The 13,720-nt window shown below is 41.2% G+C and overlaps 1 protein-coding gene across 1 annotated transcript in view; it reads right to left on the bottom strand.

Annotated features, from left to right (window-relative positions):
• denr (density-regulated protein) overlaps positions 1–13,720 on the bottom strand; it is a 38,752-nt gene that overhangs the window by 15,039 nt on the left and 9,993 nt on the right. Inside the window, exons 2-4 of the mRNA XM_063034282.1 lie at positions 10,565–10,670; positions 9,830–9,849; positions 2,718–2,802 (exon numbers count right to left, since the gene is read on the bottom strand). Coding sequence (XP_062890352.1) covers positions 2,718–2,802; positions 9,830–9,849; positions 10,565–10,661 — 202 coding nt within the window. The 5' untranslated portion in view covers positions 10,662–10,670. The remainder of the gene's footprint in view (positions 1–2,717; positions 2,803–9,829; positions 9,850–10,564; positions 10,671–13,720) is intronic.

The raw sequence follows: 13,720 nt of genomic DNA, 5'->3' as shown, positions 1-13,720 counted from the left end.
TCTCACTGGTTAACACGAGCAAAGTTTGAAGATGTTCAGCAGTACCTGCTTAAGTTGAAGGAAGCTAAGTTCAGTCATGGAGCGGGGGACCTGAGCCGCAGGGAAGTACGAGTGGCAGACAGGGGAGACAGGAAGGGTCACAAAGAGCGGTTGAAACTGGAGAAACTGAAGATGAGATAAGAGTTAGGAAACCCCTAGCTAGGCTGTCAGAAGATGCACCTGGGAAACAGAATGTTCATTCCCATGCAAGTTGCCCATTTATTCAAGATGGATTTCGAGCAAAGTTCAGAATGTGGTGTGTTATACAACGTGGTGAATTGATTTGATGTGATCCATTTCTAAATTTATCATGATTGTTAATTTGTGACGAACATCCTATATTTTTATTGTGTCTATTTTTAGTATCAATATGATCACACTGGAGAAACAGGTAACAGAATGATTAAAATATCAATTAGCTGACATTTTGGAGAAATACACAATATTATGTCTGTCATTCCATTCAATTGATAGCAATGAGTTCAAACTTTGAAAGGAAAATATTTGAAGTCTTTTTTTTGTCAGCAACAAAATAATTGTTTCTTCTCCCTCTCCCCAGCAAAGTGGCTTATCATTTACCTCTCTTATGAGATTACGTGGTTACATGATTCTCCTAGCAGAATTCTTTTTATTCAGCCCTTTACCTTTTCCAGCCGTCACCCAGTTTCTCACTTCACTCCCCTCCACCACCCGTTCTCACTCACCTGGCTTCACCTATCCCCTTCCAGCTAGTATGCCTACCAGTTTCACTTGGATAGAACCAAATTCGGATAGGTAAAACCAGATTCAGATGGCTCAAACAATTTCAAAGATGTTTTGTCTGGTTCAAACCACAGTTTAAGGTAAAGGAACCCTTAGGAAACAGTGATCTTAATATGACAGAATTCACCCTGCAGTTTGAGAGGGAAAAGTTAAAATTTGATATAATCAGTATTACAGTGGAGTAAAGGGAACTACAGGGCATGAGAGAGGAGCTGGCCAAAGTTGATTGGAAGGGAACACTAGCAGTGATGATGGCAGATCAGCATTGGATGGAGTTTTGGGGAGAAATTTGGAAGGTACATGATAAATTCATCCCAAAGAAGTATTCTAAACGGAGGATCATGCAACTGTTGCTGGCAGGGAGCACAACTACAGCATAAAGCAAAAGAGAGGACATATAATGTCACAAAGTATAGTGGGGAACTAGAGGATTAGGAAGCTTTTATAAACAAACAGAAGGCAACTAAAAAACAATAAGGAGATAAAACATAAAACATCAAGGTAAGCTAGCTTATAATATAAAAGAGGATACCAAAAGTCTTTTTTTGCAGATATATGTATAAAAGAGTAAAAGAGAGACAAAAGAGGTTTTCAGACTGCTGGAAAATGATGATGGAGAGTTAACAATGTGGGAACAAGGAAACAGTGGTTGAAACTAATATGTACTTTGCACATTTTTTCACTGTAGAAAACACCAACAGTGTGCCAGAAACTCAACTGTCAAGGGCAGAAGTGAGTGGAGTTGCTATTACTATGATGGTGTTTTGAAACCTGAAAGATCTGAAGGTAGACAAGTCACCTTGACCAGATGGATTACATTCCAAGGTTTTGAAAACAGGTTGCTGGAGGCATCAGTAGTGATCTTTCAAGAATCACTAAATCCTGGAACGGTTTCAGAGGACTGGAAAATTGAAATGTCACTAGACTCTTTAAGAATGGAGGGAGGTAAAAGACAGGAAATTATAGGTCAGTTAGCTGTACTTCAGTGGTTGGTAATTAACCCATTATACATTATGAGGTTTCTCGGTACTTGGAGGCAAATATTAAAAAAAAGGCTGAAGGCAGCATTGTTTTCTTCAGGGGATATCTTGCCTGGCATATCTGTTGGAATTATTTGAGGAAATAATAGGCAGGATAGACAAAGGAGAGCCAGTGAATGTTGTTTACTTGGATTTGCAGAAGGCCTTTGACAAGTTCCTGCCAATGGGGCTGCTAAACAAAATAAGAACCGTGGTATTACAGGAAAGATACTAATATAGATAGAAATTGGCTGACTGGCAGGATACAAAGAGCAGAAATAAAAGCGACTGTTTGTGGGAATAAAGACAACCTTTTCTGATTGGCTGCCAGTGACGAATGTTGATCTGCAGGGGTCGGGGTTAGGACTGCTTCCTTGCACACTTTGTGTCATTGATGTGGGTGACAGAATTGATGGCTTTGTGGCCAAGTTTGCAGACGATAAGTGGAGGGGCAGGTAATGATGACGAAACAGGGAGTCTATGGAAGTACTTTGACAGATTAGGAGAAGGGGCAAAGAAGTAGCAGATGAAATACAGTGTGAGGAAGTGTGTCATCATGCACTTTGGTAGAAGGAATAAACACATATAATATTGGACACCTTAAAGCCGAGTTCTTTGATAAGAGGAAGCCCAGTGGACAAGCTAGTCCTTCATGACAATTTTGTTGTAGCGATATCTACAGTGACTGGTAATAAGGTGAGTGTTGCATTACAGAAAAATCACAAAGTCATCAATATTTTCTGAACAGATACAGTACATAGCATATGCACCATTTACCATAAAACTGGTGTTAAGCTACAAAAAAGTTTCCCAGAAGCAGCTGACATCAACAGACAGAAGCACAGAATATCTACATTTAAAAATACTACAAGAAATGCTTGTTTGCTTTTTTTTTACCTATATTGAGTTTTGCAAATTCCTCTGGGCAATTCTTCTCCAGCCATTGTCTGCACTTTGTATACTGGGGCATATATTCACAATACTGTAAAAGCAAAAGCACACGTTTATAACTCAATTAAGTTTTTCAAATTATTAATGAATGTACCTCATTTAGAGTTGCTGTTGTAAATACCAACAGAAGAATCAGTTAACCAATGTTGATGTGGTTTGCTACCAGTGTGTTACAAGAGGTCACAGGTCATACAAATTTTGGAGAGAAATCACACTTGTTGAACCACAATTCGTGAAGGTCAGAGTAACAAATGTTAAAACTTAAACACCTAGTAGAGGAACTTGAAGCTACAGCACCATAACAGCAAAACTACTGTGGTTCAAAGATGCCGGTGGGGATTCAAAATAAATGCAGCATTTAACAGCCCACGTACAATAAAGTTTGATGAAAGATCACTGACTGAAAATGTTAACTAGTTCTCTGTCTACAGATGTTCGCAGACCTACTGATGGCTTGTCATAGTTTTGTTTATTTTTAATTTCAAGATTTCAGTATCTATTGTTTTCTGTTCTGCCATTTTAATTTAGCAGTTAGAATTTCTTTTATATTTATTTTTGCTCAGGACTCTTCAGAACATTTGTTACCCGTTTTTCAAACAGCACAATTTGAAAATATGTAAGAAAACGGCAGCAATAGGACAGGAAACTATTTAGTATAAAACAATAAAAAGTCACCATTTAACTGAGGATGCTACAAAAGTGTTTTATTAATGTTTAAGGACAGTTAAACCTGAATAAATACAATTGCTATAAAATTTGGAAATCAGGTTGGCTTAGACAAACTGGCCACTCTGAAAGCAGAGGTGTTGACTTTTTACCATTATCAATAACTTACATGGCCTGCTTCCTACATGATTTAGAAAAACCATAGAAAAACTGTGCTGAACCATTTTCTGCCTAGTCCCACTGACCTGCACACGGACCATATCCCTCCATACACCTCCCATCCATGTAACTATCCAATTTATTCTTAAATGTTAAAAAAGAACCCGCATTTACCACCTCGTCTGGCAGCTCATTCCATACTCCCACCACTCTCTGTGTGAAGAAGCCCCCCCTAATGTTCCCTTTAAACTTTTCCCCCCTCACCCTTAACCCATGTCCTCTGGTTTTTTCCTCCCCTTGCCTCAGTGGAGAAAGCCTGCTTGCATTCTCTCTGTATATACCCATCATAATTTTATATACCTCTATCAAATCTCCCCTCATTCTTCTACGCTCCAGGGAATAAAGTCCTAACCTATTCAACCTTTCTCTGTAACTGAGTTTCTCAAGTCCCGGCAACATCCTTGTAAACCTTCTCTGCACTCTTTCAACCTTATTTATATCCTTCCTGTAACTTGGTGACCGATTTAAATGAAACAATACTGACCCCTAATGACAGAACATTGGCACCAGAGCCCATTTAGATAATAATTACAGAGACTGTAAAGATTATATTTATTGTATTGTAATTACGATAATTACAAATAATTATCCCAAGCCTTAATAGCTTGGAACTTGCAATGGTAAAGGCTGATAAACTCTGCATTCATATTATAACATTGTGAAACATTTAGCAACTTCTAGACTATGAATGGGCCATTGAACAGGGGCCTTCATCACGGGCCCCCACCATCCAGGCCACGCTTTCTTCTCGCTGCCACCATTAGGAAGGAGATACAGGAGCCTCAGGACCTACTCACCAGGTTCAGGAACAGTTAATACCCCTCAACCATCGGGCTCTTGAACCAAAGAGGATTACTTCACTGGCCCCATGACTGAACTGGTCCCATAGACTCACTTTCAAGGACTCTTCATCTCATGTTCTCGATATTTATTGCTTATTTATTTATTTTTTCTTTTGGATTTCCACAGTTTGTTGTCTATTGCACATTGGTTGTTTGTTCATCTTTCATTGATTCTATTATATTCCTGGATTTACTGTGTTTGCCCGAAAACCACCCCCCAAATTTTAGTGTTGTAGTACGTGGTGACATTACGTACTTTGAAAATAAATTTACTTTGAACTTTGATTGAAGCCTAGAACCTCTTGCCAGTAATTTCCTAAGCTTTTTTCAAATTTCTCCCAAGTAATCAAGAACATTTGAATTGCTATGAAGTTTGAACTACTGACAAGTTTGCCTCACTGTACTTGTAAAATGACACAGTCTTACATTGTATGACAATCTTTAAAATTATATACCAAGTCATTTTTTGTGCAACTTTTTCTGGAGGCCTAATGAAATCGAAAGGAGGCAAATAACAATAAGTTAAGGACAAGTGGAGTGGCCATTAATGGAGTGGACCAGTATTAGAGTGGACAAGCTTTGGCTCAACAGGCTAGGGATGTGATGTTGAGGCTCTATAAGGTGCTGGTGAGACCTCACTTGGAGTACTGTGGGCAGTTTTGGTCTCCTTATTTAAGAAAGGATGTGCTGACGTTGGAGAGGGTACAGAGAAGATTCACGAGAATGATTCCGGGAATGAGAGGGTTAACATATGAGGAATGTTTGTCCGCTCTTGGACTGTATTCTTTGGCGTATAGAAGAATGAGGGGAGACCTCATAGAAACATCTCAAATGTTAAAAGGCATGGACAGAGTGGATGTGGCAAAGTTGTTTCCCATGATGGGGGAGTCTAGTACGAGAGGGCATGACTTCAGGATTGAAGGGCGCCCTTTCAGAACAGAAATGCGAAGAAATTTTTTTAGTCAGAGGGTGGTGAATCTATGGAATTTGTTGCCACGGGCAGCAGTGGAGGCCAAGTCATTGGGCGTATTTAAGGCAGAGATTGATAGGTATCTGAGTAGCCAGGGCATCAAAGGTTATGGTGAGAAGGTGGGGCAGTGGGACTAAATAGGATAAAATGGATCAGCTCATGATAAAATGGCGGAGCAGACTCGATGGGCCGAATGGCCTACTTCTGCTCCTTTGTCTTATGGTCTTATGGTAAGTTTCTGATAAGTTTCTTCTTCATTCTTCATCTGTTAGTGGATAATTAGTTCAGTGAGAATAGCTCCAGGGGCTGTGTGGTGTTTTTTATAACAGGTGTGGGAATTCTAGGAGGCCTCCAGTCTCCTGGAGAACCACATCTGCACCAGGTGCACCGAGCTGCAGCTCTTCTGAGAACGTGTTAAGGATCTGGAGCTGCAGCAAGATGACTGTCGACTCATACAGGAAATCGAGGAGGCGATAAATAGGAACTACAGGAAGCAGTCACCCCCAAGTTGCAGGAGGCAGGTACCTGGGTGACTGCCTGGAGAGGGAAGGTAAAAGAGCAGCCTGTGTAGAGTGCTCCTATAAGCTGTTCCCCTCGTTAATAAGTATACTGCTGTGTGGGAGGGAATGACCTACCGGGGCAGGGGGAATCCACAGCGACCGTGTCTCTGGGACTGAGTCTAGCGTTGTGGCTCAGAAGTAAAGTTGGGAGGGGCAGGGGAAGAAGAAAATTGCGGTAGTGATAAGGGCTTCCATAGTTAGAGGAGTAGACATGATGTTCTGCGGATGTGAAAGAGACACCTGGATGGTATGTTGCCTCCTAGGTGTCACGGTCAGGGGCCTTTCGGATCGGCTCCATGGCATTCTGAAGGGGGAGCTGGAGTAGCCAGAAGAGTTGGTACATATTGGCACCAATAACCTAGGTAGAAAAAGAGAGGAGGTCCTGAAGAGAGAACTTAGGGAATTAGGTAGAAAGCTGAAAAGCAGGGCCTCCAGGGTAGTAATCGCTGGATTGCTGCCTGTGCCACATGTCAGTGAGTAAAAGAATAGGATTTGGTAGATTAATGCGTGGCTGAGGAATTGGTTCAAGGGACAGGGCTTCAGATTTCTAGATAATTGGGATCTCTTTCTGGGAAGGTATGACCTGTACAAAAGGGACGGGTTACACCTGAACTTGAGGGGACCAATAACCTTGGAGGCAAGTCTGATAGAGGTTTTGAGGAGGTTTAAACTAATTTGGCAGGGGAATGGGAACCAGAGTGATAGGGTTGAGGATGGGGCAGCTGCTTTAGAACTAGATGCAGTGTGCAGTGAGACTGTCAGGAAGGACAGGCAGATGAAAGGGCAAAATTGCTGTATAACATGGGGACAAATTCCAAAAGGATGACGAATACAGGACTGACGTGTTATATTTGAATGCAAGCAGAGTCATGGCTGGAAAAAGGTCACTGTTGAGAGCTTAACATCTAAGGATACACAATGTCTCGAAAGGACAGGCAGGTAGGCAGAGGGGGTGGTGTGGCTCTGTTGGTAACAAAAAGTGAAATCAAATCATTAGAAAGAGATAACATATGATTGAAAAATGTAGAATCTTTGTGGGTAGAGTTCGCATGTCAAAAGAGCAATATTACGATAATCAAGTATGCAGGTAGATTGGGAAAATCAGGTTGGTGTTGGATCTCACGAGAGATAAGTTGTAAAATGCCTACAAAGTTGCTTTTTAGAGCAGCTGGTGGTTGAACCCACTAGGGGAAAGGCTATACCGGATTGGGTATTGTGTAATGAACTGGATTTGATTAGGGAGCTTAAGTTAAAGGAACCCTTAGGAGACAGTGATCATAATGATAGACTTTACCCTGCAATTTGAGAGAGAGAAGCTAAAGTCAGATATAATCCATATTACAGTGGAGTAAAGGGAATTAAAGAGGCATGAGAGAGGAGATGGCCAAAGTTGATTGCAAGGGGATACAGGCAAGGATGACAACAGAACAGCAATAGCTGGAGCTCCTGGGAGCAATTTGGAAGGCACAGGATACATCCCAAAGAAGTCAAAGCCAATGTAAAAGTAAAAGATATGGCATATAATAGACCAAAAAGTTAGTGGGAAGTTAGAGGATTGGGAAGCTTTTAAAAACAAGATATGAACCCATGGTATTATATGAAAGATGGCATGGACAGAGGATTGGCTGATTGGCAGTAAGCAAAGAGTAGGAATAGAGGAAGCCTTTTCTGGTTGGCTGCCAGTGACTAGTGGAACTTGTTGCCACAGGTGGCTATGGAGGTCAAGTCATTCATTGTGTGTATTTAAGGTGGAAGTTGATGGGTTTTTAATTAGTCAGGACATGAGAGGTTATGGGAAAAGGCAGAAAAACGGGGTTGAGAGGGAAAATTGGTTAGCCGTGATGAAATGGCAGTGCAGAGTCAATGGGCTGTACAGCCTAATTCTGCTCCTTTCTCTTATGGTTTAACTTTGATTTTGCACACACAGTTGGATGTTGCATAGATGAGAAAGGACACTCAAATATTTAGAATAATTGTATTAACGTTGGTCCAATAAGGCATTCTAATTACTGCACAATCCTTGATAAATTTAACGGAACGTGGTGGGATTGTGCTGGCCAGCTGCAATAAAGTGTCAATGAGTTCGAGATTTCCATAACTTTGAGAGTGGGGCTTCAGTTAAGGAAGTAAGCTGGTCAGTCAGTTCTGTTGGGATCATGGGTGGATTGACTACTCGCACGGCTGCCAGCATGGTAGGTTTAGAACAGAGTATGGTTGGCTGGAAGGATGTAGTGAGGATCCTTGTCTCAGTTGTTACGTTATTTAAAGTTGACAAAACCTAAAAGGACATCGAACCCTTGGACACTACCTCACTTTTCTTAATATATACTATTTCTGTTTTTTGCATGTTTTTTAATCTATTCAATATATGTATACTGTAATTGATTTACTTATTTATTTTTATTTTTTTCTCTTCTATATTATGTATTGCATTGAACTGCTGCTAAGTTAACAAATTTCACATCACATGCCAGTGATAATAAACCTGATTCTGAAATACTGTATCTGTTGATAAATAACTAGAAATTAGTGGATATGAATATGCTGCCTATTCAAATCCACTTACAATGGAGTTCATGGCAGCCAGCAATAATCACATCACCAGCCCATTGTAAACAGATCCAGAGAGACTAGTTTTTAATACATTTTCACTTTTCAGGCTGAATATACAAATATGCCGCATATCTTAGATATGGCACTGACAATGATGCAGGAATGAAATCATCAATAATTTATCAGCTGAGTCTCGGTAACTGTGATATGCAGTAAGAAGATAACATCTTATTTTATTCAGATAGAGCACGGAAACTGACTCTTTTAACCCAATGAGCCCTCGCCGCCCAGTTACATCCATGTGAGCAATTAACCTTTGAGCCCCTACGTCTCTGGAATGTGGGAGAAAACTGAAGTGCCTCGGGGAAACCCACATGGTCATGGGGAGAATGTACAGACAGTGTCAGGATTGAATACGGGTTGTTCGTTCTGTAACAGTGTTACATTACTGAGCCACCCCACTTAGATATACACTGCAACTTTATTTGTTACAAATTAAAATTTGTAGAGTCAGAGTTAAATGCAGATATAAGCAGTTGCAAAAAGCACTTTAAAATTATAGGGAAAGGTTGAATAGGTTGGAATTTATTCCCTGGAGTGTAGGAAACTGAGGGGTGATTTGATAGAGATTTACAAAACTATGAAGGGTATAGATAGGGTTAATGCAAACAGGCTTATTCCACTGAGGTTGGGTGAGCTTACAACTAGAGGTCATTGGTTAAGGATGAAAGGTGAAATATTTAAGGGGAGCCTGAGAAGGAACTTCTTCACTCAAGAGTATGGAGTGAGTGTGGAACAAGCTGCAGTAGAAGTAATGGATGTGGGTTCCATTGCAAAACTTAAGGAGAAGTTTAGATTAGTAGAAAGATGGGAGGGGTATGGAGGATGCAGGTAAAGATCAATGGGACTAGGCAGGATAACCGTTCAGCACAGACTAGATGGGCCAAATGTCCTGTTTCTGTGGTGTAGCATACTATGACTCTATACAAATAAAAATATGCGTGTATCACAGTTTAATAAAATCTCAGTATAACTGCCCCCTCTTTATACCTTTTCTTTCACGTAGTAAATCTGTGGAAAACAAACTGTAAATTGTTATATTCTCACACCCAAGTCAATAGGGGCTCAAATAGGATTCTACAAAAATATCATCTAAAGCAAAATGAAGGTAAATTCAATGGATGAAGAAAAATAGGAAAAAGAAGCAGCTGACAGGTGATTGAATTTGATATAACTGATTGTACTTACCTCTGTTGGCAATGAACAGACTAGAAACAGGGGGAAAGAAACATTAATTTTTGAGGTCAAAATTGTAATAAGCATAATTTAACTCAAAAAACAAGGACGAAACTTTGAAATGCACAAAGCTGAGAAATCCTTGTATACAATTAAATCAATTAACTTAATTGATTAAATAAAATAATACACATTTTTGAAGTGCCAAACTTAGCAAATGGAATTCAAGGAGAAAATCTCTTATCTCAATGCCTAATTAGAATCATACACATGGAGTAAAAAATTACCAAATATGTTTTCTGAATATCTTTAAGTTACATTAAAATACAAGCTTGCAAGTTAACATAAAGTTACCCCATAACAGAGAATATCATTGCTCTGGGCAAGCTTTGTTTTAGCTGAACTTTATTGCATTCAGTTATTTCTTCCCCACCCCACCCCCACACTTTTTTGCACTTCCTTCACTAAAACAAGAACAGTCCGAGCTCCAAACTTTACTATGAATCTTGTCCTGCGTAAACATGGTCACATTTTCACTTTCTTCCTCTTCACATAGAGCAATGCATTTCCATATTATCAGCAATATAACTACGATCTAATATTGTTGCAGAAGAGTAACTGTTTAAAGATATAATTTCAAACAAGCAATAATATTTTATCCCGCTGTATTTTGTTACAATGAAATAATAAAGTCCTCCTCATGCTAGCATCGCACCACAGTACAAGTTTTGTTTCTGAGAAACTTACCTCCACAATAGAGTACTTTTAACGGACACTGCACCATATTGCTGGCTGGTTTTTCTTCCCTTTTGTTTTCTGATTCAGCATTTTCAGTAGTGGCCATTTCATCAATCTAAAGAGGTTTGGCCAAAACAAACAAGATAAATGAACTTTTCAAACCCACTCAAAACATAAATTTGAAGCACAAGAACTACTTATGAGGCGTTCAGAATCTGACGCCACTTAGTTTGCGTCAATACAACGGATTTCCTTCTCAGAATGCCGTGGATTTGGACGATAGGCTTGGAAAAGTATTGTTAAAAAGAGTTGAAGCAACGATTAGCCAGAATCCAACTGAATGGCAGAAAACACCTGTAAGAGTAGAAACCCATAAATAGAGTCTCTTCTGCTGTTGGAAAACTTCATAGCTGAAGTGGGCTCTAATTTCGTATCTGGTCTTTCCCCATATTCTGTGTGCCTTTACTTACAAATATCAATTTTGACTTAAAATTAGCAATTTATGCCAGCTCATTTGTCACCCCTGGAGGAACATTTGATACTTTCACACTGACATCCAGATTAACACTATACTGCCATGTGCTGATTCACTGGGCCTCCAGTTCAAAACCGCAGGAAGTACCTACTTCCGTTCAGAAAAAGACGTATGCTCAGGGGTTGCATGCTGCAAACACAGCTATAATCTCTGCGAGCAGTTCTGAAGGAAAGGGCAGCCCAGTGTGGAGAGGTGGTTGCCGCTGGGTGGGTTGAGGTGAGCCATGCAGCAGCTCTGTGTTGAGACGTAGTGCATCATGAAGATTGCAGGTCAGTGGACAGATAGCCCGGGTCCTTTGGCCTCCTGCTCAGCAAGTGTGATGGAAGCCGCTGTCTCCCCTTCATTTCTGTGGCTGCTGAGCGCTAAACATTTGTCAGTGACCAAAGGGTTAACAGAAGCTGCTCTCGCCCCATCATTTATGTGGCTGCTGATCTCTAAACATTTGTCAGTGACCAAAGGGTTAACAGAAGTCGCTGTCTCCCAATCATTTATGTGGCTGCTCAGCGCTAAACATTTGTCAGTGATTAACAGAAGCTGCTGGCACTTTCTGTAACGTGTATAATGCTATGCTACTTTATTGTCGCCAAACAATTGATACTGGAGCGCACAATCATCACAGCGATATTTAACTCTGCGCTTCGGGCTCCTTGGAGTACGTCGATAGTAATTATCATAAAAATTTAAATTATAAATCATAAATAGAAAAGGGAAAGTAATGTAATGCAAAAAAACCAAGAGGCAGGTCCGGATATTTGGAGGGTACGGCCCAGATCTGGGTCAGGATCCGTTCAGCAGTCTTATCACAATTGGAAAGAACCTGTTCCCAAATCTGGCTGTATGAGTCTTCAAGCTCCTGAGCCTTCTCCCGGAGGGAAGAGGGACGAAAAGTGTGTTGGCAGGGTGGGTCGTGTCCTTGATTATCCTGGCAGCACTGCTCCGACAGCGTGCGGTGTAAAGTGAGTCCAAGGACGGAAGATTGGTTTGTGTGATGTGCTGGGCTGTATTCACGATCTTCTGCAGCTTCTTCCGGTCTTGGACAGGACAACTTCCATACCAGGTTGTGATGCACCCTAGAAGAATGCTTTCTACAGTGCATCTATAAAAATTAGTGAGGGTTTTAGGGGACAGTCCAAAGTTCTTTAGCTTTCTCAGGAAGTAAAGGCGCTGATGGGCCTTCTTGGCAGTGGACTCTGCTTGGTTGGACCAAGTCAGGTCATTTGTGATATTGACAGAGGAACTTAAAGCTTTTGACCTGTTCCACCTGTGCACCACTGATGTAGATGGGGTCGTGCAGTCCGCTACTCCTTCTGAAGTCAATAACCAGTTCCTTCATCTTGCTGACATTGAGGGATAGGTTATCGTCTTCGCACCATGCCACCAGGTTCTTAATTTCCTCTCTGTACTCAAACTCATCATTACCCGAGATACGGCTTACAATTGTGGTGTCATCAGCAAACTTAAATATATTGAGTTTGATGGACACTTGGCTACACAATCATGGGTGTACAGTGAGTACAGCAAGGGGCTGAGTATACAGCCTTGTGGGGCACCGGTGTTCAGAGTGATTGTAGAGGAGAGCTTGTCCCCTATTTTCACAGCCTGGGTCCTGTCTGTGAGGAAGTTGAAGATCCAGCTGCAGATCTGAGTGCTAAGGCCCAGGTTCCGGAGCTTAGGAATCAGTTTATTTGGAATGATGGTATTAAAGGCAGAGCTGTAGTCAATGAATAGGAGCCTTACGTATGCGTCTTTATTCTCCAGGTGCTCTACAGAGGAATGTAGGGCCAGAGAGATGGTGTTTGCCGTTGACCTGTTGCGCCGGTAGGCGAATTGCAAAGTGTCGAGGTTGACTGGTAGGCTGTGGTTGATATGTGTCATAACCAATTGCTCGAAGCACTTCATAGCAATTGATGTCAGAGCCACAGGTTGATAGTCATTCAGGTATGCCACCTTGCTCTTCTTCGGCACCGGGATTGTCGCTGCCTTCTTAAAACACGAGGGGATCTTAGACTGAATCAAGGAGCATTGAAGATGTCAGCAAACACTCCAGCTAGCTCGCCTGCACAGGCCCGGAGAACCCGTCCTGGTACGCCATCTGGGCCCGTCGCCTTCCTTGGATTTATCTTCAGGAAGGCCCTTCTAACGTCCTCCTCGGTGACGATGAATCTCGATGCCACCAGGTCCGGTTCATCCAGAGGGGGTGGGACGCTCCTCTTCTGTTCGAATCTTGCATAGGATATGTTAAGTTCGTTAGGAAGAGAAGCGCCACAGTTATTGATATTCCCAGACTTTTCTTTCCACCCAGTGATCTCATTTAGACCCTTTTAACTCTTTTAGCATTGATTCAACTCGAGTTTTCAATTCTACGAACACATCTTGAGCATCGTATAAAATGCTACACTATTACTCATTGCATGTATACATTTTTCCACCCTTAATTTTAAAATTACAGTTTTTAGACCAATGCCCCCAGCCCTAGATTCTTCAATCATCAGAAATAATTTCTCATTATCCTGTTAATCCCTCATTCTGTAGATAACATGTTGTTACGAGAATACACATAAAATTAAGATGTTTGCTGGCCTGGGCTAGCATCAGTGGCATCAGCAGTTGGTCTGCCACCTGCCCTCAGG

This window comes from Mobula hypostoma, chromosome 27 (assembly GCF_963921235.1).
Source record: "Mobula hypostoma chromosome 27, sMobHyp1.1, whole genome shotgun sequence".
NCBI classification, from domain to species: Eukaryota; Metazoa; Chordata; class Chondrichthyes; order Myliobatiformes; family Myliobatidae; genus Mobula; species Mobula hypostoma.
The sequence above is the reverse complement of the archived record's forward strand: the minus strand, read 5'-3'. Positions and strand labels throughout refer to the sequence as shown.